This window comes from Hipposideros armiger, unplaced genomic scaffold (assembly GCF_001890085.2).
Source record: "Hipposideros armiger isolate ML-2016 unplaced genomic scaffold, ASM189008v1 scaffold_465, whole genome shotgun sequence".
Classification (NCBI taxonomy): domain Eukaryota; kingdom Metazoa; phylum Chordata; class Mammalia; order Chiroptera; family Hipposideridae; genus Hipposideros; species Hipposideros armiger.
In genome coordinates, this window is record NW_017731815.1 from 719,757 (window position 1) to 745,827 (window position 26,071).

Sequence of the window (26,071 nt, forward strand, 5' to 3'; positions counted from 1 at the left end):
ATAAAATAAAGGTAAAATAGACAAAGAGGGACATTCCGTAATGATAAAGTGATCAATCCACCAGGAGTATATAACCCTTGTAAACATTTATGCACCCAACAAAAGAGCATCTAAATATATAAAGCAAATATTGACCAACATAAAAGGAAGATTGACAGTAACACAATCATAGTAGGGGACTTTAACACCCCATTGACACCAACGGACATATCTTATAGACAGAAAATCAATAAGGAAACAGTGGCCTTAAATGACATACTAGATCAGATGGATTTAGTTGATATTTTTAGAGCATTTCACCCCAAAGCAGCAGAATATACATTCTTTTCAAGTGCACATGGAACAAGTCTCAATAAATTTAACAAGATTGAAATCAAATCAAGCATCCTCTCTGATCACAATGGTATTAAACTATTGTAGAAATCAATTACAAGGAAAAAAAACCTGAAAAACACATACATGGAAGCTAAATAATTTGCTACTAAATAATGAATGGGTCAATAATGAGATCAAGGAAGAAAACAAAAGAGATCTTGAGACAAATGAAAATGAAAGCACAATGACCCAAAATCCATGGGACACAGTGAAAGCAGTCCTAAGAGGGAAATTCACAGCCATGCTTGAGGCCTACCTCAAGAAACAAGAAAAATCTCAAACAATCTACGTTACACTTAAATGAACTAGAAAAAGAACAACAAAGTCCAAAGTAAGTAGAAGGAAGGAAATAATAAAGATCAGAGTGGAAATCAACAAAATAAAGTCTAAAAAAAAATACAAGTGATCAGTGTAACCAACAGCAAGTTTTTTTGCAAAAAATGAACAAAATTGGTAAATCTCTAGCCAGACTCATCAAGAAAAAAAGAGAGAGGACCCAAATAAATAAAATTAGAAATGGAAAAGGAGAACTGACAATGGACACCACAGAAATACAAAGGATTATGAGAAAATATTACAAACAGTTAAATGCCAACAAATTGTACATTCTGGAAAAAAAAATGGATAAATTCCTAGAAACATGCAATCTTCCAAAGCTGAATCAAGAAGAAACAGAAAATCGGATCTGACTGATTACTACTGAAATTGAATCAGTAATTAAAAAACTCCCAAGAAAGAAAACTCCTGGATCAGATGGCTTCACAGGTGAATTTTACCAAACATTCAAAGAAGAATTGACAGCCACCCTTCTCAAACTATTCAAAAAAATTCAAGAAAAGGTAAAGCTGCCAAGCTCATTTTACCAGGCCACAATTACCCTGATTCCAAAACCAGACAAAGATGTTAACAAAAAAAAGAAAAGTAAAAAGGAAATTATAGGTTGATATACTTGATAAACATAAATGCAAAAATCCTCAACAAAATACTAGCAAAGTGAATTCAGCAATACGTTAAAAAGATCATATACCACAATCAAGTGGAAGTAATTCCTGGCATGCAAGGTAGGTTCAATATCCACAGTCAATTAAAGGGCTACACCACATAAACAAAATGAAAGATAAAAATCATATGGTCATATCAATATGCAGAAAAATCATTTGACAGAATCCAGTATCTATTTATGATAAAAACTCTCAGCAAAGTGGGAATAAAGGGAACATATAGCAACATAATAAAGGCCATAATAAAAGCCACAGCTAGCATCATACTCAATGGGAGAAAGCTGAAAACATTCTCCTTAAGATCAGGAATAAGACAAAGATTCCCACTTTCACAACTTTTATCCAACATAGTATTGGAAATATTAGCCACAGCAATAAGACAAAAAGAAATAAAATTGATCTAATTGGAAAGAAAAAAGTAAAACTGTCATTATTTGCAGATGACATGATACTATATATAGAGAACCCAAATGATTACACCAAAAAAATATTAGAACTGATAAATGAATTCCGTTAAGGAGCAGGATACAAAATTAATATTCAGAAATTGGTTGCATTTTTATATACCAATAATGAACTGTCAGACAGAGAAATTAAGAAAACAATCCCATTACAATTATATTTTAAAAAATGTATATAGGAATAAACTTAACCAAGGAGGTAAAATACCTGTACTTGGAAAACTCTGAGACACAGAAGAAAGAAATTGAAGAAGATACAAATAAATGGAAGCATATATCGTGCTCAGGGATAGGAAGAATTCACATCATTAAAATTTCCATAATACCCAAAGCAATCTATGGATTAAATGCAATCCCTGTCAAAATATCAATGATATTTTTTACAGAAATAGAACAAATATTCTTAAAATTTATATGGAACTTCAAAAGACCCTGAATAGCCACAGCAATCTTAAGAAAGAAGAACAAAGCTGGAGGTATCACACTACCTGATATCAAACTGTACTGTAAGGTTATAGTAATCAAAACAGCATGGTATTGGCATAAAAACAGACACATAGATCAATGGAGCAGCATTTGGAGCGAAGAAATAAACCCACACCTATATGGTCATTTAATCTATGACAAAGGAGATAAGAGCATATTAAAGACAGTCTACTTAATAAATAGTGTTGGGAAAACTGGACCGCTTTCTTACACCATGTATAACAATGAACTCAAAATGGATTAAAGACTTGACTGTAAGACTACCCAAAGCCATAAAACTCCTAGAAGAAAACATAGGCAGTAAACTCTGACATTGCTCTTAGTGATATTTTTTCTGATCTATCTCCTTGGGTAAGGGAAACAAAAGAAAAAATAAACAAATAGGACTACATCAAATTTTTGCACAGCAAAGAAAAACATCAACAAAACAAAAAACAGCCTACTGAATGGGAGAAGATATTTGTCAATGATACGTTTGATAAGAGGTTAATATCTAAAATTTACTTTAAAAAATCATCCAACTCAACACCAAAAAGCAAACAATCCAATTAAAAAATGGACACAGACCCTGAATAGACAGTTCTCCAAAGAGGACATACATATGGCCAATAGACATATGAAAAGATGCTCAACGTCACTGATCATCAGAGAAAGACAAATTCAAACCACAGAGTTACCACCTCACACCTGTCAGAATGGCTGTCATCAGTAAATCAACAGACAAGTGGTGGTGAGGATGTAGAAAAAAGGGAACCCTCATATACTCTTGGTGGGATTGCAAATGGGTGCAGCCACTATGGAAAACAGTATGGAGGTTCCTCAAAAAATGAAAAATAGAACTATTTTATGACGCAGCAATTCTGGATATTTATCTAAAGAAATCCAAAGTGCTAATTCAAAAAGATATATGCACCCTACGATCACTGCAGTGCTATTTACAATAGCCAAGACATGGAAACCACCTAAATGCCCTCAATAGATGACTGAATAAAGAAGATGTGGTACATATATAAATACAACGGAATAATACTCGGCCATAAAAAGAATGAAATCTTATCATTTGCAACAACATGGATGGACCTAGAGGGTATCATGCTGAGTGAAATAAGTCAGACTGAGAAAGATAAATACCATATGATCTCACTTAGAAGTGAAACCTAAAGAACAAAATAAACGAACAAACAAAACAGAAGCAGACTCATGGATACACAGAACAAGCCAATGGTTGCCAGAGGGGAGGGTGGCTGGGGAACTGAGTGAAAAAGGTAAAGGGATTAAGAAATACAAATTGGCAATTACAGGATAGTCACGGGGATGTAAAGTACAGCCTAGAGAATATAGTCAGTAATGTTGCAACAACTATGTTAGTGCCAGATGAATACTAGAGTAATGGTAACAGGGGATCACTGCAAAAATTATATAAATGTCTGACTGCTGTGCTGTACATCTAAAACTAGTATATTGAAATTCAACTGTAACTGAAAAAAAAAGTAATTTTAAAAAAATGAATTTAATTGTAAATAGTTGAATATATGGTTTAGAGGAGTCAATTATAAAGTACATCTAACATTTCTTATGACATGTTAGACATACTCATTTTTATATTAACATATTTATTCCATGGTATTATTTACATTGGGTGATATTAAGTCCATTTTAAAAAGATATACTAAGTTTGATAATTTTTATGATCTCATTTCTATTGCTATTTTTCCTTCACCACCACTTCGCCCCTCCTGCCCCCAAAGAAAAAAGAAAGAAAGTGTTAGCTTATGAATCCTGGCTTAGCCTTTCAAGTCCTTTAAACATTCTTGGTGTTTTTTATTTGTTGGTTGATTTAAGTATTTATGTTTTCTTGTTATTGAAGTTGAAAATACAGCAATGTCTTTTAATATACACACAAAAAATCAATTGGCGAAAGGGAATGTAGAGAATAATGATTAAAATTATTCTCCTGGCACATACAGCACATACCGATAAGCAAATGAGGAATTTCCAATTCAGGGGTTATCTTCATGTGGATTCACATCTGCTTTCATAGTGTGTCACACCATTCCAGGTGTGGCTCTTTTAAAGGGGGAAACTTTAGACTATATAGCTTTGTTCTCCAGTTGTTTTCCTGTGAAATTTCAACAAATTGCAATGTGGCACTTTGATGGAAAACCTTCCCAGCCTTCTGTCCCCACACCTTCATCATGTCACATAGCAAGTGATTGCTTCTCTGCAAGCTCTCCTGGTCCGCCGCTGTGTGCCGCCATTCTCTGCAGTGTCCCCACAATAAGAGAAGGTGAAAATCAGCCTGCAGGTTTAAATTAATTGCACGCCTCAGTTATGCTATGAGTTAGCCAGTGCTTTAAATCACAACATTCTAAACGTGTAGTTTAAACATAATTGGAAAGAGAAAGCTGACATTAAAGTAATAAGTGACAGAGTAAACTTAACTGAAGGAGAACAATGTAAAACACTCATATGCAAATACTTGAATAATCTGATAAATTTATTCCTAGGCAGTTGGATATCTATTTTATTAAATACACCTGTTATTGATTTGGGACACTAATGTAAACCCCTTTTTGTTTTCAAAACTTGCATAGCTCACTATGTTGTTTTCATTCTAATGGAACATTTTATTCATGATGGAAAGAGTTTTTAAAATAGTTTTTAGTCTAATACAAACGCAATGCATGCTCACCGCAGAAGATGTTAGAAATGGCTCCATTTGAAATTGTGTACTTTGGCAGTTAAGATCCGAAAGATACTGTTGAATACAAGAGAGCAGGTCCTGTGTGTTACTGGAGCTTGTTTTAGATATCTGAGTTTATCCTGCCTTCATTTGGAAAAGAGATGTCATTAGTGGCTCTGCCTCTGGGCTCCCAAGGGACTGTGTCCATATCCACATGATACACTTTTCACCCTTTATTTGTAATTCTTTATTTACAGTTTTGTGCCACTGAACAATTATATAACCAGGACTTACTCAGGTTTGTGTGCCCATTGCCCAATGCAACGCCTGGCACACAGGCAGGTGCCCAGGTGACATTTGCTAAAAGAATTAAGAGTTTATGTGAAGTGATGGAAGGTAAACAGGAAGCCTTCATTTTTCCTTTTTTTTTCTACTTTCATATGACATATTTCACTATCAATTTTGGCTCGTAGGCACAGCTAAAATTGACATACTGTACGAGTATTTAGGAAAAAACATTTCTATTAGCATATCCTGGCAAGCTCTACATAGAAGCAATTCTTAGAACTAATATTTATGTGTGGCCATTAATTGCTAAGAATAATAATTTACTTGTAAATGCAAGATTGTATTAATTTTATCTGTAATGGAATTCTTGTTCCTCCTGAAATCATAGCAAATTATTAACATTGCTTTGTGGGGAGTACAAAGTCAAGGAGATCAAATTTGTTTTATAAGGACATTTGATGTAATTAATTTTTACACTGTATCTTTTTTTAAAAACCAGACTTTAGATAATAATAATGTTTTTTAAAAACCTTTATAAAAAGAATGGTTGTTCCCATTTCCCCTTTCTTTGCCAGTTGATCCTCACGCCTAGAACATGCCTTTACATTTCTGCTGTACACCATTCTGGCTAGATTGCATCTTATATAATGCAGCCTAGTAGAGAATAACTCAGACTTTAGACATTGTTTTGAAACAAATAAATAGATAATTGTTGGTGAGCACTTTTGCCTATAGCTTTAGAACAATGGATATCTATAATTGGGCCTGATCTTCAGCTAATGTATACCGTGTTCCCCTGAAAATAAGATGTGGCCGGAGAAGAAGCCCTAGCATGATCCCTCCAGGATATGGAGGGCACACACCCCTCACATGAGGGTTTTATGACCTGTTTCAGGAAGAAGGGTGCCTTTTCCACAAACTCCTTCAGCTTAAAATATTCAATATGCCAAGGAGCCATTTTTGGCACCTGAAATCATGCTACGGCTTATTTTCTGGCTAGGTCTTATTTTCGGGAAATCAGGGTCGCATTATAGCATAATGGCTGGTTTCTGTACTGATTGGTCAATAGCCTTGCCGGTTATTAAATATTTTGACAATTACCCCCGCTTATGACGCCGGGACTCCATTAGAATTTTAAATAACTTCAAAATCACTGTGGAAAATTAATGCATTCTCGGGGGAGTATTTGAGTTGTATGTGTAATTCCAAATCTTCGAAACCTGGAAATTGGAGATCAGTAAGTGCTCTATTAGTCATCCTAACTCTTACCTTTCTGTCACACCTCGTGTCCAATTTATCAAGAAATTTTACTTGTTCTACCTTTTAAAAAAGTTTCAGACTGACCCCTTCTCATAGCGTTCACTCTGTTGCCTTAGCCCAAGTCATATCATATCTCTCCTGAACAGTTGTAATAACCTTTTATTGGTCTCCCTGCTTCCAGCCTTGCTTCTGGTAGTATATTCTCCAACCAGAAGCCAGAGTGATCCTTAAAAAAAAGTCTAGGTTGTATTTCAAGGCTACCGAGTGAGTCTCAGTGTAAGCTCGTCTTCTGCCTTGCTGCCCCGCCTCTTTCTCAGCCTCCACTCACCTTTCCTGGGCTCTCTGTCTGCCCCAGCCCCCTTTCCTCCAGGCTCACTCCAGCCTTGCACATCCCCTACTGGAATGTGAGCTCCCTGCAGACAGGAAGGTTTTCTGTTTGGTTCCCTCCTGTATCTTCAGCCCCAAGAAGCAAACCTGGTGCACAGCAGTTGCTCAATAAACAGTAATTGAATGCATGAATCATTGCACAATATTTTCAGACAATCCTTTTGAATAAACTCTGTGTAAAGATAGGAAGCTGAGTGTGTTCTTATTCTTTTTGTTGTTCTTATCTAATGGTATCCTTCTGCATGAAACATACCATAACAAAAGCAATAGAAATCATTTTGATTCTCTCCTTTAAAAAGCTTATAATCAAAAGCAGACAACACTGACAAAAGACACCAACAAATATTAAGCAGAATTAAGCCTATTGAGTGTAAGTTATTAAAAAGAAACTAGACGGATATGAAAAAGAAACCATTTTATTTTACTAGAGGATGTGTACACAAATCCTGTCTAAATGGAAAGAAACACCATATTGTTATGTATAAAGATTTTATATTATCCCTTTCATATAAATATATATTTTAAAGTAACTCCAACCACATTTCCAACAGGAACTTTATTTTATTGGTTCACTGTTTTGTTTGAAACTTACCTTTCCTCATCGCCCAACCTAAAGTCCCCTTCTCAACCTGGCCACTCTACATCTCCTTGTTATACTTTGTTAGAATACTGTCTTTTTTTCCAGATTTCATGAGATATAATTGGCATATAATATTGTGTATGTTTAAGGTGCACAGCATAGTGATTTTATATGTGTATGTATTACAAAATGATTACTACAGTAAGTTTAGTTAACACATCCATCACTTAACAAGAGTTACTTTTTTTTTTTTTGGTGTGGGGAGAACTTTTAAAATCTCTCAAATCTTTCAAATATACCATGCAGTACTGTTAACTATAGTCCTCATGCTATACATTGCATCCCTAAAACTTATTCATCTTATAACTGGAAGCTTGTGCCTTTTGACTACTTTCACCCATTAACAACCCCACCCCCACCCCCGGCCCTGACTCTGGCAACCACCAACCTGTTCTCTGCTTCTATGAGTTTGGGGTTTTTTTAGATTACACATTTAAGTAAGATTATACAGTATTTGTCTTTCTCTATCTGACTTACTTAACTTAGCATAATGCCCTTAAGGTTCATGTTGTTGCAAATGGCAGGATTTTCTTCTTTTTTGTGGCTGAATTTTATATATATATATATATCTCACATTTTCTTTATCCATTCATCCATCTTAGGTTGTTTCCGTATCTTGGCTATTGTGAATAATGCTGCAATGAAAATAGGGATGCAAAAATCTCTTCGAGATACTGATTTTGTTTCTTTCAGAAACATTCCTAGAAGTGGAATTGCTGGATCACATGGTAGCTCTATTTTTAATTTTTTGAGGACCCTCCATACCGTTTTCCATAGTGGCTGTACCAATTTACATTCCCACCAAGAGTGTACAAGGGTTCCCTTTTCTTCGCATTCTCATCAGCACTAACTCTTGTCTTCTTGATAGTGGCCATTTAAACAGGAGTGAGGCGAGATCTCATGGTTTGATTTGCATTCCCTGATGATTAGTGATGTTAGGCATCTTTTCATGTACTTGGCTACTTGAATATCTTCCTTGGAATATGTGTCTGTTCAGGTCCTTTGCCCCCTTTTTAATTGGATTATTTGAGGGGTTTTTTTGTTTGTTTGTTTGTTTGGTTGGTTCTTTGTTTTTTAGGGTAGCTTTTTGCCATTGAGTTATTTGAGTTCCTTATATGTTTTTAACCTCTTATCAGTTATGAGGTTTGCAAATATTCCCTCCCATTCTGTAGGTTGCCTTTTCATTTTATTGATTGTTTCTTTTGCTGTACAGAAGCTTTTTAGTTTGATGTGGTCCCACTTGTTTATTTTTGCTTTTGTTGCTGTGCTTTGTGGATACTATCCACAAAATTATTGCTAAGATTCCCTGCTTTCTTCTACAGTTTCAGATCTTACATTTAAGTTTTTAATTCTTTTTGAATTATGTAAGGTTTTGTGAGTGGTGTAAAACAGGTGTCCAGTTTCATATTTTTTATTGTGAATATCCGGTTTTCCCTGCACCATTTATTGACTGGACTGTCTTTTCTGCATTGAGTATTTTGGCTTCTTTTCAAATATTAATTGACCTTATATGCATGAGTTTATTTCTGGCCTGTCTATTCTGTTCCATTAGTCTATGTGTCTTTTTTTATACCAGTACCATACTGTTACAATTACTGTAGCTTTGTAATACAGTTTGAAATCAGGAAGTATAATACCTCCAGCTTTATTCTTTCTCAAGATTGCTTTGACTATCCAGGGTCTTTTCTGGTTCATAAGAATTTTAGGATTTTTTTTTCTATTTCTATAAAAAAAATGCCACTGGATCTTGATAGGGATCACATTAAATCTGTAAATGTCTGGGTAGTAAGAACATTTTACCAACCATTGATTCTTTCAGTTATGAGCATGAAATATCTCCTGTTTATTTGTCTCTTCTTCCCTTTCTTTCATCAGTATCTTATATAGTTTTCAGTGTACAGATCTTCCTGGGTTAAATTTATTCCTAGTTATTTTATTGGCCGAGGTGTTATTGGAAATAGTATTGTTTTCTTTTTTTCTTTCTTGAATAATTTGTGTGAGTATACGGAAACACAGCTGACTTTTGTACATTGATTTTGTGTTGTACAGCTTTACTGAATTTGTTGTTTTAGTGAACTCTAACATTTTCTATATCATGTCATTTGCAAACAGAGACAATTTTACTTCTTCCTTTCCATTTTGGATGCTTTTTATTTATTTATTTTTTTATTGCCTATTTCCCTGGCTCAGACATCTAGTACTATGTTATATACGAGTGGTGAGAGTGGACACCCTTGTCTTGTTCCTGATATTAGAGGAAAAGCTTCCTACCTTTCACCATTAAGTATGATATTAGCTATGGGTTGTCATGGTCTTTGTTGTATTGAGAGGTACTTTCCTTCTATATCCAGTTTTTATGATGAATGGATTTTGAATTTGGTGAAATATTTTTTCTGCATTGTTTGAGATGATTGTGTGATTTTTATCTTTTATTCTATTAACATTATATATTTTTTGACTTGCATATGTTGAAACATCGTTACATCCCAGGATGCATTCTATAAAAGAGACATTGTTTTTTCATTGCTTGTGGGAAAATGAAAAGTAACTTGTTTGCATCTGTTTAAATGTAAAATGTGCATACCATTTGCCAAGCAGTTCTGTTGGGTCCTCAGGAAAGTCGTGACATATTTTTCTATGTTTTTCAATGCAAAAATGCATCATGACTTTCCCGACGACCAACTATATTGGGATATCTATCCAACAGAAATGAAAGCATCAGTATATAGAGATAGATGTGCAAGGATATTTATGAAAGTATTGTTTTTAAGGTAAAAGGAACTGGAAGCTACCTAAATTTTCATCAGTTTGAAATGGTCAAATAACTTATGGTACTGCTATCCTATAGAATATTAATAGAGTTTTTTTAAAATAATTGTTACACCTATTTTCTTGATTTGAAGGCTTATATTATTAAATGCCTAAAATTTTTTCAGAGAATATGTATTGTACAAGCCATTTAAAAACTTAAAATACTATATATATTTGTGTATATGGATGGGTTTGTGTTTATTAACATAAGAAATATGTGGAAAGAGACATACCAAGACATTAACAATTACTATATCATCAGGGGTGAGAAATGGGAACAGGAGAGATTATCAATGTCTATTCTCTACCACTTTTTTGTTTAACTTGGTAAAACAAATGTTATGTTTTAATTTTAAAAATATAACAAAGATTGTTCAATGATAAATGAAAATAAATGTACATTATAAGACGTTGGTCGTTTGGCTTTGCACATGCGTAAATACCATATGGTGTATGAAAGGAGGGCCAACAGTACTGTATTTGGTCAGAGATATCTTTTTTCATAGAGAAAACACTTGACTGATGTATCAGTATTCTCCCATAAATCTACTTACAGTTTGGAGGTTTATAATTTGCATTCCCCCCACCCACCCAAGTAAAACTTAGTTATTCTAAGAAATAATCACTAGGAAACCACATTATGAAACAAATCACTCTAGACAAAAGAAAATAATGCTCCATTATTTAAAATGTTAAGAGCTTCTTATTTTACTCTTTGTAACTGCCCAATCTAAAGGTAAAGACCTACTGTGGCTAGCATAATACGGCTAAAACAAACACTGTCTTTTTAAGAGTTGATTTTTTAAAAAACATGTTTGCAATTTACACATTTGAAAAAAAGATTGTTTATCATTTTTTCTTTTTTATTTCAGAACGCTTTACCCTGTACAGCTCTAAAAATCTTAGACAAGCATGGAATAAGTAAGTCCTTATACAGATGGTACTTGTTTCTCTCTCTCTCTCTCTCTCTCTCTCTCTCTCACTCTCTCCTTCCCTTTCTCTCTCTCTCCCTCTCTCCCCCCTCTCCCCCCACCTCTCAATTTTTAAAAGTTTCCTGATAAGTTGTCATGACATTCTTTTTATTTATTCATCCAATTATTCATTCATCCATTCATTTAACCATTAACCAGTTATTAAGCCCTAACTGTGTGCTAGCTACTGTGTTCAGCCCGAACCAACACTGTTGTATGAGTTTGGGTTCCTAGAGCAACATGGCATTGCATCAGAGTTGTAAATCCTAAAACTCATTGTGCTCAATCTTCTTGTAACTAGAGTCCAAGAAATATTTTAGCATCAGCAAAATAGCATTTATTAAGTACAATATAATGACTGACTTTCTAATCTAAATAAAGTTGATGACAACCTTTGAGCTAGATAAAATTGATCTTTCAGATTTTTTCAATTTCCTATTTTCCCCCTAAGCCTTATTGGGAAACTAAATACATAGACCACTTGAACTATATGTACTCCATTTATTTAATTTCTATTCTCTCATCTGAATTTGTTGAAATAGTTTTATTTATTGGCTTCGAAATTTGATGAAATCTGTAGATCTGAGTTTCTCAATTTATTCAGAGGTCTTTTATTGCAAGCCAACCTGTTAGTAAATCATTAAAAGTTGGAAAGCAGAATAACTGAGTCACTAGTTTTGTTGAGGGTATCACATTTCAAGCATTATGCTGGTAAAAAGGTAACTGGAACTACTTTGATAAACTATAATTTGTCGTAACAAAATTTAGTCTAAACAAAATTTAGTCTATGGGGAATTTAGTGTTACTGTCTCACTTTTTCCTGCTATGACATTTTAATTTTAGATATCATCAGTTATGAAAATAAAAAGTAAGAAAAAACCTTTTTATAATAAAAATGGCTTTAGTCAATGCTGTCAGTAGATACAGTAGACAGTTTATTGTGAGGAACTCATGGAATAAATACATTAAATTCTACAGTGGTTTATTTGGAAAATTTGGCAATTTAGTTTTATTCAATTCATACTTAGAAGAACACTCTGGTATAATTATTTTTGTGTAATATGAGGCTCTGCATTTGCCATTTGAAGAGTCAATTCTTAATATCTAGAGTCTCCCTGATATGTAGGGAGGCATGCTCTTTGCCTGGAACATTCTGCGTGTGTTCCTCACCCTTTTAACCTCACCCTCCTCCACTTTCCTCTCAATTTCCTTCCTTCAGGGGGACATAGCTAGAATGGCCTCCAAATTATATATGGAAAATATATATGGCAATTCTTATCCACTTAAAATCATCTACAAAAAAAGGGGGGAGGTCTGTGGACAATGCTGTGATATTTCTTCCATTGTCTTGTGGATATGACCCCTCACCATTTACACCTGGCCCACTCCATTTGTTTATTTTAGCAACTTCTGTTGAGCACCTGCCATCATAGGTATTCTGACATACCGGGGGTGCCCCAAAAATGTATACAAGTGGACACTTTAGTCAACGCTGCTCAAGCAGTAGTTCGCCATAATCAGAAGTGTCTGGACACTGATGGTAACCACTTCGATCACCTCTTGTAATTGCAGAAGTCAAACGTGACTTGTATTCATCTTTTGTTATCGGTATATATTATTGCAATTTTAATACAGTTTTCCTTTCTAAAATGTGTATATATTTTTTGGCACCTTCTGTATATGCCCCAATGAATGGCCTTTCTTATTCAACCATTTCATAGTTACTAGTGGGATGCCTCTCAGAGAAGATACTTTTGTCCATTTCCTTTACTTTATCCCAGGAGAGACCAGGTTATTTCATGGCTTCCAAAAAGAAAAAGAAAATTGAAGTAATATTCAAGCTTTGCATTGTTTATCTTCAGTATGACCATTTGATGCTTTTCTTTCTCTGAGAGGTTTTGATTATGTCATAACAAAAGTAGTTAATTGCATTGACAAAAATCAGGATGTGCAATCCTCTGGTAGTGCTGCTTTGGAAATTTTTAAAACTATGTGCACTGTGCTCAGTTCTCTAAAAATTTCTTAAAAGATGCTAGATATGAGTAAACGTGCTTTTGAGGGCAAATAAGAATTCTTCAGAATATTATTTTTCACAAAGTAAGAACACAGTTTCTCTTTAAGATACCACTCTAGAGATATTTCATTTGTTGTTGCATTTTCCATGAACAAAGGACTTACAAATTTTCTACCAAAAACAAGGTCTAAAATACTGAAGGAAGTATTACATTTTCATGTAGAGTTTTTTTAATCAGTTGATAGAATTGTAGTTAATGATTTCTTAACATTTCTCCCATCACATATGCTTTTTAAAAAAATTAGAATTAATTCAAAGTTATTTAATAAACTGAATCCCAACCTTAGACTACTTTTAAAACATTTTAGATAAAATATTAAAAGCTGAGCCTGAGGTAAAAATTTTAAATTATAAACATGACTTGTTTAGAACCATGCTATTTTTAAGTCCTTCTAAGTCTTATTTATGTTGCCTTAGGATTTATTTCAGAAAACACTGAGTAATAAAATCATCACTAAAAATATTATAAAAAAATATTACTTTCTGGTATCCCAGTGTTACATACTGAATCCTTAGAGCCAAGCTATAGCCTCTAGCCAGTTCGAACCCAATGCAATTTAGAGAGAACTGAGAATTCAGAGACATTAATTTTGTTATTGATTCTTCCTCCAAATGGACTTGTGACCTTGCAACCTTCATTGACATTTCAACGTTTCTCACTTCAGAGTGAGGTCTAGATTCGGAAGAACTGCATTTAAACACTATTAAGCAAGTGCTGGCTTTCCATTGCTGCTACCTAATTTGTTTGTCAACAGCACAATTGTAAAACTGAAGCAATTGGTAAATTCTCCTGTACAGCAGTAATAGGTTCAAAATAGAGTGAACTCATTTGCAAGAACCAATTTGAATTCAACTTAGATGGGTTAATAAAAGATGGGTAGGTTAATATAAAGAAGTAAGTCACTGTTCAAAATTAAGTAACAATATCTTTGAAAATATATATTAACTCACCTATTAAAGCAAGTGGATATGTTAACCCTCCTAAGAGAGTAAGAATTTCTTGAGAAATGAATCCTCAAGTCTCTTTGAACAGCTGTAACTAACGTGTGACCCAGACTATTTTGGGACCAAATCTGCCCCAGGTAACCCAGGCAATTCCCTGCTGACTTCATTTATATCAGTAACCATAGGCACAGTTTTATCCTTTAAAGGACTTTTTAGTATTCTGGGCAAACAAAGCACTGATGGGAAAAAAAATATCAAAAGATCTAGCAGCTATATAAACTCAAAAGGATAATATAAAGAAGAAAACTTAATTATAGGATTGAGAATAATAAACATATATTAGTAAAGAAAAGAAAGTTGTTTTATTCCCTTATATTGGAAGTACATGATCTGGGTGGGCTCTTCCTACTCAAAGGGGATTTTAGACTAAAGGGATAAAAATCTTCACTTTATAAATACATGTACTGTTTTCTGACTGCCTTCAAAACTTCCTATTTTATTTCTTTGGAGCTATACAGACTCTCCCTATTTTTCTTCCAGATCCCTCTATTTATAGTTGTCTGACATTGGCATGTATGTGCAATCAACCAAGAATTTCAGCCACTTTAAAGATCTTTTATTATTTTGGCTGGAGAAGAAGCCTTAGTATATGTTCTCCAGCAAAGCTAAGGGTAGGATTCCAGGAACACATTTGCTTGTTTTGGAACTTTTTAACAGCTGAACAATTTTCGAGGTCTGAAAGTAGCAAAAAGAAAACTAAGGATAAACCACCCAGATCACAGAAGACAGATTGGAAAGCACAGCTCGTCGCTGATAAAGCAGAGCCCGTCTACAGACTTGAATAGATACAGGTCAACCTTGCCCTGCTAGCTCCTCCCACATGCTCTAGTTCTCCTTATAATCCTTCTTGTTAGTTAAATCCAACTGGATGTTTCCTAAGAATTAAAAAAAAAAAACTTTAAAATATGTGATCAACACAGAGCCATTCTAAGGAAGCTACCTTTATGGAGATACAAGAGTAGAGAAGAAAACATTTACCTGTGTGTGTTTGAATGTATCAACAGAGTCAGTCACAAGCCCTGATTTAGAAGATTTAGAAATGTTTCCTAACTTTATGTTCTTGAGCTTTCCTGGACTACTTTATCTAATTTGATAACTTCCAATATATATTTTAAAGATGATTTGCTAAATAGTTATTACATGTGCATAAAAGAAAATGTATTTAAAATATTTAGAGCAGCGGTTCTCAACCTTCCTAATACAGTTCCTCATGTTGTGGTGACCCCCAACCATAAAATTATTTTCGTTGCTACTCTATAAGTAGTAATTTTGCTACTGTTATGAATCGTAATGTAAGTATCTTTTTGTTTTCCGATGGTCTTAGGCGACCCCTGTGAAAGGGTCATTCGACCCCCAAAGGGGTCGCGACCCACAGGTTGAGAACCGCTGATTTAGAGGAATAACAAATATCACTGTTGTTTAGGTTGGTCGTTCTCTACCATAATCTCCTTGTTATATTTAAGTGGTTACCATTAAGATTTAAATCAACTGGCCTTCTCAAGAAACCAAAATGCCCTGTTTTCTACTCTACCTTATTCTAGGTTGATCTAAGATTTTCTAAAATAATAATATATTTCCAAGTAAGTGGGAGCTTTCAGTTTCTTTACCAGTTGTTCAGAAATGTTACAGGAAGGTAAGAACAGTTACTGACACTAGGAGGAGCAGTTGAGTTAAGCCAGATCTTCACATCACCTTTCTCTGCTTTCACAGTTTTTTTCATTGATGATCATTTTTGTTATAATTCTGTTTACTTCAAAGTAACAGTTTTAATTTATCTAGTGCCTGGAGAATTCTTCTCACAACATTTTCAAAGAAATTATTCTTTACATCATCAGTAAACTTTTTTGTGATGGGTTTATTGCGGTCTCAAGCTCTGAAGCCGACATTTTGGGACTCCATTCTCTTAACTCAAAGGATGAGCTGCAGCAGCGGTTGTCGACTGCCCCGCTCTGTGGATTCGAGTCCAGCATTAGGAGACTATGTGGGGTGTATGTAGTTCCTCAGCACACCCTTGAAAAGACCATTTTCAACCCTTGGACAATCATATCCAAGCAGGTCTCTTGTCCTGACCTTGGGTAGCCACACACAGTAATATTTAGAGGCCCCAAAGTGTCACCTGCTTGCTTGAAAGTCACAGTTCAGAGCAATTTCTAGGGACGTTCATTCTCAAAAGAGTGAATCATTAGTTCAGATACTCAAAGCATCATGTAGGTGAGGTGTTTATCAGATCCATTAAACCCCTTGCCACCTAACAGAGAGCAGTTCTTCTAGAAAACTGCAGAGTGGATTTCTGAAAGGGGAAAACAGTGGGATGATAGAATAGGAGCTGCTTTTCAGGCTTTGGTGGGAGTCGTAGAGAGCCTCAAAGTAGGCAGCATAAAGGTCTGTCCAAAGACACAGGTTGGGGCATGTGCCAGGAGGACACAAAGAAAGCTGTCCAAGAGAAAGCTGGCATGTCTGCCAAAGGCCTAGTCCCAGTCACTAATAGTGGCATAAATGTGATAACATGAAACGTTCCTAGCCAGAAGCCTAACATACACCCATTGCCCCATGGTCATAGGTGTGAGGGGATGTAGTGGTCATTAACTGTGGGCAGCCTTCTGCAATATAGAGTTTTCTTTCAAATATGTTGTCATCCTCATATCCTTATAACAACCTTGGGAGGTAGGCAGGGAAGAGAACACCTTCGTTTTATAGCTTGACCTTGAAAACTTGCTCAGTGAGGTCAAATGATTAATGCTATTGAAAATTATAACTTGGAATGTATGCCCCTGAGTGAGTCTTAGGAAGGAAATATCACCAATTTAAAAACCTTGGTAATTTGAGTGGGCTTATCAATACCTGATTTTATTTTGTTTTCACTACCACTTGGGGTGGAAAGATCTCTTCTGGGAACTGGTGTCTTTCGGTCCCAGTCTAGTTTTAGGCATCTGAAGACCTGGGATGGAATAGAAACCCAACTTCCTCAATCCTGATGAAGCAGTGTTCACAGCAGGCTGACCACCCACGTCAGCTCACTCCTTTGCGGTGCCACTGCTGGGTAGTGTGCCATTGGGATAAACTGGGTTTGTGACAGTCTCAGCGTTAGAGATGACAGGCCTGCCGGCCACCCACTCAGACCCTAGGAGTGAGATTGTCGCTTGTGGAACAGCTCCCACAAGACTCCCCTCTGTCATTTTGTGCCATTGCCAGATTTCTTGTCCATGTCTTTCTTTCTGAAGTGAAGAAGTCTCTGTCATTAATAACCCCTGGTGATGTCCCAGGGCAGGCCCTGTGCTGTTTGTCATCTGTCGGGCACAAGTTTGTTTGTTCCTCTTCTGATAGACAGAAAATATCCGTCTACTCCCTCACTAATTGGTAGAATGTGCCAGGCCTGGGAGTTGGCAACGGCCATTGTTTCTCATCCTTTCAGATTACGTGTTGGAGTCCTCATCCAAATTTCTGCTCTTATGGTGCAGCTAATACCTTCCTTGTGGCGTCCAGCTCATTAAGGAATAAAACCCTACCATGCTCCTGAAGCAGCTCAGAGCTTCCAGGAGCAGCTGGGCTGCGCCTTTCCCTGAAAGGAGGCCAAGAGAATTAGACTTCTCAAACTGTTCCCCAAACCAGATCCTAGAAGTGTGAGCGGAAGAAATTCTCCTGCTTCTCCAAAATAGAAAACGCTGCATCTGTATTCTGTGACTGCAATGACAAATTACCACAAACTTATTGGTGTTAAACACTACGGAGGTATTATCTCATAGTCCTGTTAGGCAGAGTCAGGATGGGCTCGGCTGGTTTCTCTGATCTGGGTCTCATGAGGCCAAAATCGGGGTGTCGGTAGGCCTGGGCTCTGCGGGAGGCTCTAGGGGAGAATCTGTTTCCAGGCTCCTTCAGGCTGTTGGCAGCATTCAGTTTCTGGCGGTCATCAGGTGGAGCCCCTGTGTCCTGGCTGGCTGTCAACTGGGAGCCTCACCCAGCTCTCGAAGGCCACCTGTGCTCCTCACTGTGCTGCTCACTCATTTTTCAAACCAGCAAGGCTTTCTCATGCTTCAGATCTCTCTCACTTCCCCTTCTGCCCTCTCTCTCTCCCTCTGCCTCCACGGGGAGAAAGTTTGCTGCTTCTAAAGCCCACCTGTGTAATTCGGGATAATCGCTCGATTTTAAGGTCTGTCACCTTAATTACATTTAGAAAGTCCCGTTGACATGAAAGGTAACATTTTCACAGGCTTCACGGATTGACAAGTGGGCGTCTTTGGGGCCGGTCTGCTTTCCACAAGTGGGTGCTGAGCTATCCTAGTCAGTGATGGGTCAGAAGGTGAGATAGAGCAGAGGGGCAAACCCAACCCTCACCAGGTCACACACAGTCTGTTTTGCCTGGTCTCTGGCCCATCAGGTGACAAGGACAGGTCTCTGACTGTGATGGTTCCACGTTGCCTGGTTCACATTAGATATCCTCAAAATTATGTGTGAGGAAGAAATTATTTCCCACCCCCAGCATAGAGAAAAAAGGTATTATTCTCAGGAAAGCTCATAGTCTCTGAGAGAACTAAAAAGTTGGCCTGACATTTCTGTCCCCTCTCCATTGGTGCTGTCCCATAGAACCTTCTCCTGTGGTAAAAATGTATGCCTGCTCTGCCCTCTGCAGCGGCCATTAGCCCCCTGTGGCTATTGAGCACTTGAAATGTGGCCTTAGGAACGGAATTTTACATTTTATTTAAACTTAAGGAATTTAAATGTAAATAGCCACATGCTTAGCTACCACATTGGGCAGCACAGCTGTCAATCAACATGTAAGCTATTAGTAACTGCCCACCAGTGTAATACAAGTGTGGATGTCTGCTGCTTTGGAAATCCTGCGCTCAAGAGTCTTTGCATTTTGCACTCCAGTTCCCAGAGATCTTGCTGTATATTTTTGTTTCTCACCCCTGTCTCTGATTTGTAAACACCCTGAGAAGTTTATTACACTTATTGGCGGACCAAATAAGTGTAATAAATCTGCAGAGGGAATCATGGAAGTATCAAAGAGCATCAAGCAGGCATTCCTTCCCCTCCTCCTCTCTAGAAGCCACACTGTTCCCTCCTGAGGGGTACTGCCTGTTGCAAGCCTCTCTGTTCCTTTCTCTTTCTCCTTTTCTTTCTCTCTTTTCTGTTGCAAACTGCTAGGGGTTAGACACACAGCTCTCTCCCCTTTTTGAACTCCCTTAAGAATTCACCTCCCCGCTGTTGTTGGGGGGGTGGGGGGCTTGATCTCCCCTAACTCTACTCAAAAATATCGGAAAGGCTCAGCTCCCTCTTCACCACATAAGGAGATGCTATTGAGAGGGGCTCCATTTTCAAATAAGCCTCCCATGGGCCCCTGTGGGTACATTTGTTAAATCTTTGTCTTCAGAACGTGGAAAATTGCCACATTTTAAAAAGTGAAGCATGAACAGAAATGCAGATGTTTTTACAGCTTTTTATTTATAAGAAACACCAGATATGCAATCCCTTTCCTCAACATTTGTTTATGTCATTTTCTTTTGATTAAGAAAAATGTTTATGAATTTAACGAATGGTCAGCCTCAAAATTAAGGTGAACCTGAGAAGTCATTGGAGAAAGAGATGAGTTTAACACATCATCTTTTGTACCCACTGCCACCCACTTCACACTTTACCTTGGTTGCTTATTATGAAAGTTGGGATTGGACACGGGGCCCAATCATTTGTGGGGACAAGAGGTTCCCCTCATCATTTGGGGAGACTTTCTATGAAACCCGGGCTCAACTTCCACTCATTGGTGAACATACAGTTAATAGACTATTCATGTTGATGTGTACGTCCAACATTTGCCGTGTATATAATGGTCCAGACAATAAGTATTGTTGAAATGAACCAAGAAAGGATAGAAAAAGGAAGGCTGCAAAAGCCCGTTATTGACACAAATGGCAAGAAAACACCTAAAACCAGCATAATCTTTGTTGTCATAGGAACCAAGTTCCCATCCTAGGTTCACTACTAAATCGTGTAATATTCAGGGAGCTCACTGACCAGTCTGAGCCCCAGTTTTTCAATCTTTAAAACCCTTGGCAGGATTTCGTGAGGGTTGAATGAGGTATGGGTGTGACAAGGCCCCTTTGACAAAGGAGCTTACCTACCTCCCTTCTGTTTTTCAGCACACCCTGCCCTCCCCTGCCAGTCAGAGAGTTTCATTCAATTCTAAACAAGCAACTTTCCTTGAACATGAATACCACTGCTATCCAGGGTCCTCAGACATCTTCTGGAATATTCCTTCTACCTTTCTAGGAGCAGGTGCTGAACTGCTTGACCACCAAGTCATTTTTAAAAAAATACTTCTTGTGCAGAAACAAGATTGCCCCTTCCCCAACAATTCCTTCCTAAGAGTGATATGTTAACAAATCAACTGTGGTTTATCCTACTAAGTCTTGAAACACATTTATTAGACGGTTTTACGAATTAGATTGAAAGAAACGTGTAGACAAACACTGTTACCAAATTCAAAGCATCTATCTGTTAGACCTTTTTCATGATGCCCTCTGTACATGAACTGAAGGGTCAGCCTAAGCCAGGTGTGTAGGGCCTGGGTGTCCACTTGACCTAGGGGTCTTAGTGGTGAGAATGAAAATAGTTACTCTTGCTCTTTATGGCTTTAAATGGGGAGGATAGGTGACATATCTAGAAACACAATGAGTAAAGGCTGGGAGCATGGCTTTGGTTTGGTATACCTGTCCTCACTGGGGGCAAATGGGTGGGAGACTCCAAAGATAACTGGCCTTTTTTTCCCAGACATTGAGTCAAGACCATACCCTAAGGCACAAATCCCGCGTTACCCTGTTACATCCATCATGGGAGTGACTTTAACAATAGATTTCATTATGTCTTTAACAACAACAAAGATACACTGCAGTGCCTTACACACATGTATCCACTCCCCAAATCAATTTTTTTGTCTTATCTAAAAGAACATTTTTAGACCATTTTGACATTTTTAGGATCTCAGAAAAATCTAGTAGCAGTTTACAATTGAAGTCTCACAGTGAGTATATATGTGCATGGCTGTTATTACTCAGACTATAAATTAGATATGAATGAATAGAAATATTAACACAAAGGAACCAATATTCTGGCCCACATTGCATTGTTAGACAGTGTATCTTTGTGTATCTGTATGCGAATTCTCTGCTAGTCCTCAGCTGTATTTAATCCCTCAAGGCTTGATATACAAACACAATGCCAAATAGAGAGCTTCCCTTAAATTATTTAAATCTCCCCATAAGTGATTCCCCACTCTTCCTGCAATGGAAAACATTTGATCATAAATTCAATTAAATCAGCCATCATCTTTGTGATGTTTGTCCAGCTAAATCCTTTAGTGGCTAAACCAATAAACATACCAGCTGTGTGTGTGTGTGTGTGTGTGTGTGTGTGTGTGTGTGTGTGNTGTGTGTGTGTGTGTGTGTGTGTGTGTGTGTGAGAGAGAGAGAGAGAGAGAGAGAGAGAGAGAGAGAGAGAGAGGGAGAGAGGGAAAGAATGGCATGACTGTTGTGGAAGAATCGATTTGAAGTAAAGATAAAGAATAATTCTCATTTCTGAGGCCAGGCTTTGACCACTTCACTGAAGTTAAGGTTTAGAAGAGTAAACTCTTACCAGGGATAAAATCATGTATGCTGTATTGCTTTAAATGCATTGGCTTTTATTTCCGAACTCAGAGTCTAGTTTTAATATATTGAGTTTTTTTAGATCAAAACTGATAAACTTTGGAGATGTTAGTGAAAGCTTTCAAACCCTGTCAACCAGAAGTTTTCAAACCCTATCAACCATTCTTCCTCTTTTTTCCATATCCTCTTCTAATTAAAACAAAAGAAAAATGACTGTCAATGCACTGTTAAGTTTCTCAGGGAAAATGACATAATAGAACCATAGTACTGTGTATGATTTCTCATATGTTTGTCAGCTCAAGAGGTAAGGTTTATTAGAGGCTTATAAATGTTGATTATTTCCCATCTTGATTCCAAAGCCGCCAGACAACATATATATCCAATCGCCTCCCCTCTTTTCTGTCATACCTTTACTGATCCTACTAATTTGAATATAGCTGAAACCTTCTTTATGCATATATTTACATATGTGTATATGCATGTGGCCTGTAGAGGGCAGCATGTTCTGGGGGTAAAAAAGTTAAGAGGGCAGCTACTTACCTCATAAAATACGAGATAAGCAACTTGACTTTTTTTTTCCTTTAGCAAAACAAGTCAAATATCTCTAGTAGAGAAGGCTGAGCTGCCTCATGCTTTGATTGTCCATCACTGTCTGCCACTTTAAGTATCCACTTGGATGGAAAATAATTTTATGATTTGGCTCAGCCATCTTGGAGGATCTGTAAGTAAAGATGACACCAGGTTCCATGCCTTTGCCTCCAAATGGAACTAAGCACATCATTGTATTTATAAAGATGAACACAAATGGGATTTTCCATTTGTCTTGCATTTCTTGGCACCCTGGACTAGAGTTTAGAATTTGAGTTGAACCATACCTACCATGCTAATTTTATTTGGTGGTCAAATGAGACTTTTACTTTCCTACCTTAGAATTCGGCTCCCTCACATCCCTTACTTGTTGGTTGTGACCCCTGAAAGAATTCTGATGTCTGTTGTTTTTCCCAAGGAAGTGGAAAACATTTCCACAGAGACGTTTTCTATCCATCATGATTTTAGGCTCCTTCCCGTACTGGCCAGCACATCTTTGATGTAATCCCTGACCAGCCTCTACTCTATAGCCACATTCACGATTCTCTCAACCCAGTCTCTACTCTTCATTTAAAGAACCCAATCCTCCCAGTGTATAAATTACACAATTACTTTTTAAATTTTTGGAAATATCTAGAAGCTGCAGCAGAACTTTTCAGGACAATAGAGCCGCACTGTCCAGTAGATCTTATGCACTGGTGGAAATATTCTGTGTCTGCACTGTCAGTGTGGTAGCTACATGCCACATATGGCTAATGAGTAACTTAAAATGTGGTTAGTGCAATTAAGGAACTGGATTTTTTATATTTAATTTTCATTAATTTAAATTTAAATTGTCACATGTGGCTTGTGGCTACCAAATTGGACAGTAGAATAGAGCACGATTTCTGGTCAGTTTATAACAAATATTTTACCAAAATATATTATGAGGTGGATTTGATTTTTCAGCCAAAAACCTACTTACTGCACAGCCTTTTATTCTGTTGCTTCTTTGTTTCTCAGATCGCTGTAGGCTTAAATCCAAATCCTCTGACTCTGCCCCAGGATTTTTCCTCTCTCAGAACATCTGAGAGATTTTCAATTTTCAAATTCTTCGATTTTGTTGAATATTGAACATATCTCTCTTGGGAATCCAGAATGGAGTTTCTAAGTGTGGCATTTCAGCAGCACTGATTCTGAGGGCACTGGCCATTTCGCTGTCTAAGCTCAGTCACCTCTTTATATCCAGTTTTTTCTAAATATAGAAACAAATTTAGGAACTGTACTAAAAGCTGCCAAGCTGTGTAGAAGCTTGACGCAAGTTAGCGTATTTCCTAAAATGGATTCCCCCCTCCGTCTCTCCTTCTCTCTCTCTTTCGATAGATAGATAGATAGATAGATAGATAGATAGATAGATAGATAGATAGATAGTAGATAGATAGATGAAATAATTATTTACATTGACTAATAATAAAGTCATTCTGAAGTGACCTCAATATGCTTTTGAAAATTTTCTTGTAAGTTCTCAAGTACTCATTTTTTAAAATACTTCGGTGTCTTTACACATGATCTATAAATGCACATTTTTAGTTTCCTACATTATGCTGATATTGTTGGTTTTAAGACATAAGAGACTTTTGTATAAGACATAAGAGACATTTGTATGTGTTCTGCCACTCACTAGCATCTGCCTCATGTTACAGACATGCCTGAAAACACTCTTACCTACGCATACTTGGCAATTATAAGTAGTTGGACCCCAGATAATAATAAATGTGCAGCTTTTTAATGCTATTCATATATCTTTCTTTTATTTTAGCTGTAAAGATCGAATTCATGCTCAAGAAGATAAACAGCTCTAGCACTTCTGCCAGCTCTAGCACTTGGGGTTACCTTAAGCCATGGTTATACAATGGCACCCTTCCTTTATAAATCATTTCCTATAAAGAGCCAGATATGGAGTTAAGGCAGGAATAAAGGAATGTGCAGTTCAAAGGTTGTGTTCATTTTCAGTAAAGACAGCTTCAGCCTGTTCTGTGCTCACCGTCAAACCCCCCTTTGTAGCACTCATGTCCCCAGATCCATAACCTCCTTCATACAATGAGAGACGAAAGGGGTGGCTGGTGGCCACAACGTTCTTTAAGGGACAAGCATCCCCACACCACAAGACACAGCAGAGCCAAACAGAGAAGGATCGTGAAGTTCTTGTCAATACTTCGTTAGTAATGGGCTTTAGGACTGGGCTCCCATGCACAAAGCCAGTTCCCTGCCATTCTAAGACTGGTGGGCCTTCTGTTAATGGACATGGACGTTGCCTGCAGATATAGACTGAAGTCTTCATAATGTAGCAACTATTTCTGTATTGGGAACAGCTGTTTGCGAACTCCAGGATCACTTTAGGCTATTTGATAATAGAGATACAGTCATACAAGTATGCAAATTCATCTAGGTAGTAAGAGAGAGGAAATACAAGGTCAAAGGCAAGGGCTTGGAGCTAGGAGAAGGATGTCAGGTACCAGTTCTTAGCTCTCCTTGAGCTGGAATACACCCTGCAAATGTGTTGCCAAAAGTCACTCTTTAAATTATGCATTCTGGTGTAGGACGAAGTGATATCTTGTGATGGAAATGTGTGACATTTTTTCTATAAGTTTAAAAATCTCTGATGGGTTCTTGTATTTGTAGCATACAGCACATCACAGAGTAGAATAAATTATTTTCCAGGCCTTGAACCACAAAACTAAAACACAACAACAAAAAATGTTTTCTCCATACTAACTTTAGCATCAGCCCCAGCCACGTATGAAATGACAGTAATCCTCCCCAAACACATGGTACAGTTACTCAGAATTCTAGTGGATGTCAGTTTGATATTCTACAGCTCTGAGGGCCCTGGTTCAGATGCTTGTGAGTCACCCCATTTGGTGACCATTTGACTAGAACAGTTGGGAAGCTAAAAGGAGGAGTGAGGATGGCCGAGTAGCAGACATGGTTTTTCACTGTTGTCTCGATAAATCTGAGCTTGAGGTCAGCCCCTTAGTGCCTGCTTGGCAGGAGGAAATAAAGACCTACAGGACAGGCCAGGGAAATGGGAACAAATCATGGTGCGCTGTGACACGAGACCGCCATTGGACATTTAGAAAGAGTATACACATAATTGGAGTGAAGGGAAGACTGGCAAAGAGAGGCATCTACCTCGGTGTGTAACACAGCAAAACACATTTACAAAACCTTAAAATTAAGAGACAGGTCCTCAAGTGTATCTATCCAAAAAATATTTCGATCTTTATGTAAAATAATATTGCAAATATTTTTACTTAGGGGGCTCTATCTTTTTGTTGTAGTGAGCATTTAAAAATTATGAGACCCGGGCCGGCCGAGTGGCTCAGTTGGTTAAGAGCTCGCTCAAGAGTTTGAGCTCTGAGCAA

At 37.1% G+C, this 26,071-nt stretch overlaps 1 protein-coding gene across 1 annotated transcript in view; it reads left to right on the plus strand.

Annotated features, from left to right (window-relative positions):
* CDK14 (cyclin dependent kinase 14) overlaps positions 1-26,071 on the plus strand; it is a 504,392-nt gene that overhangs the window by 363,827 nt on the left and 114,494 nt on the right. The window contains exon 11 of the mRNA XM_019666203.1: positions 11,265-11,313. Within this exon, the coding sequence (XP_019521748.1) occupies positions 11,265-11,313 (49 nt within the window). The remainder of the gene's footprint in view (positions 1-11,264; positions 11,314-26,071) is intronic.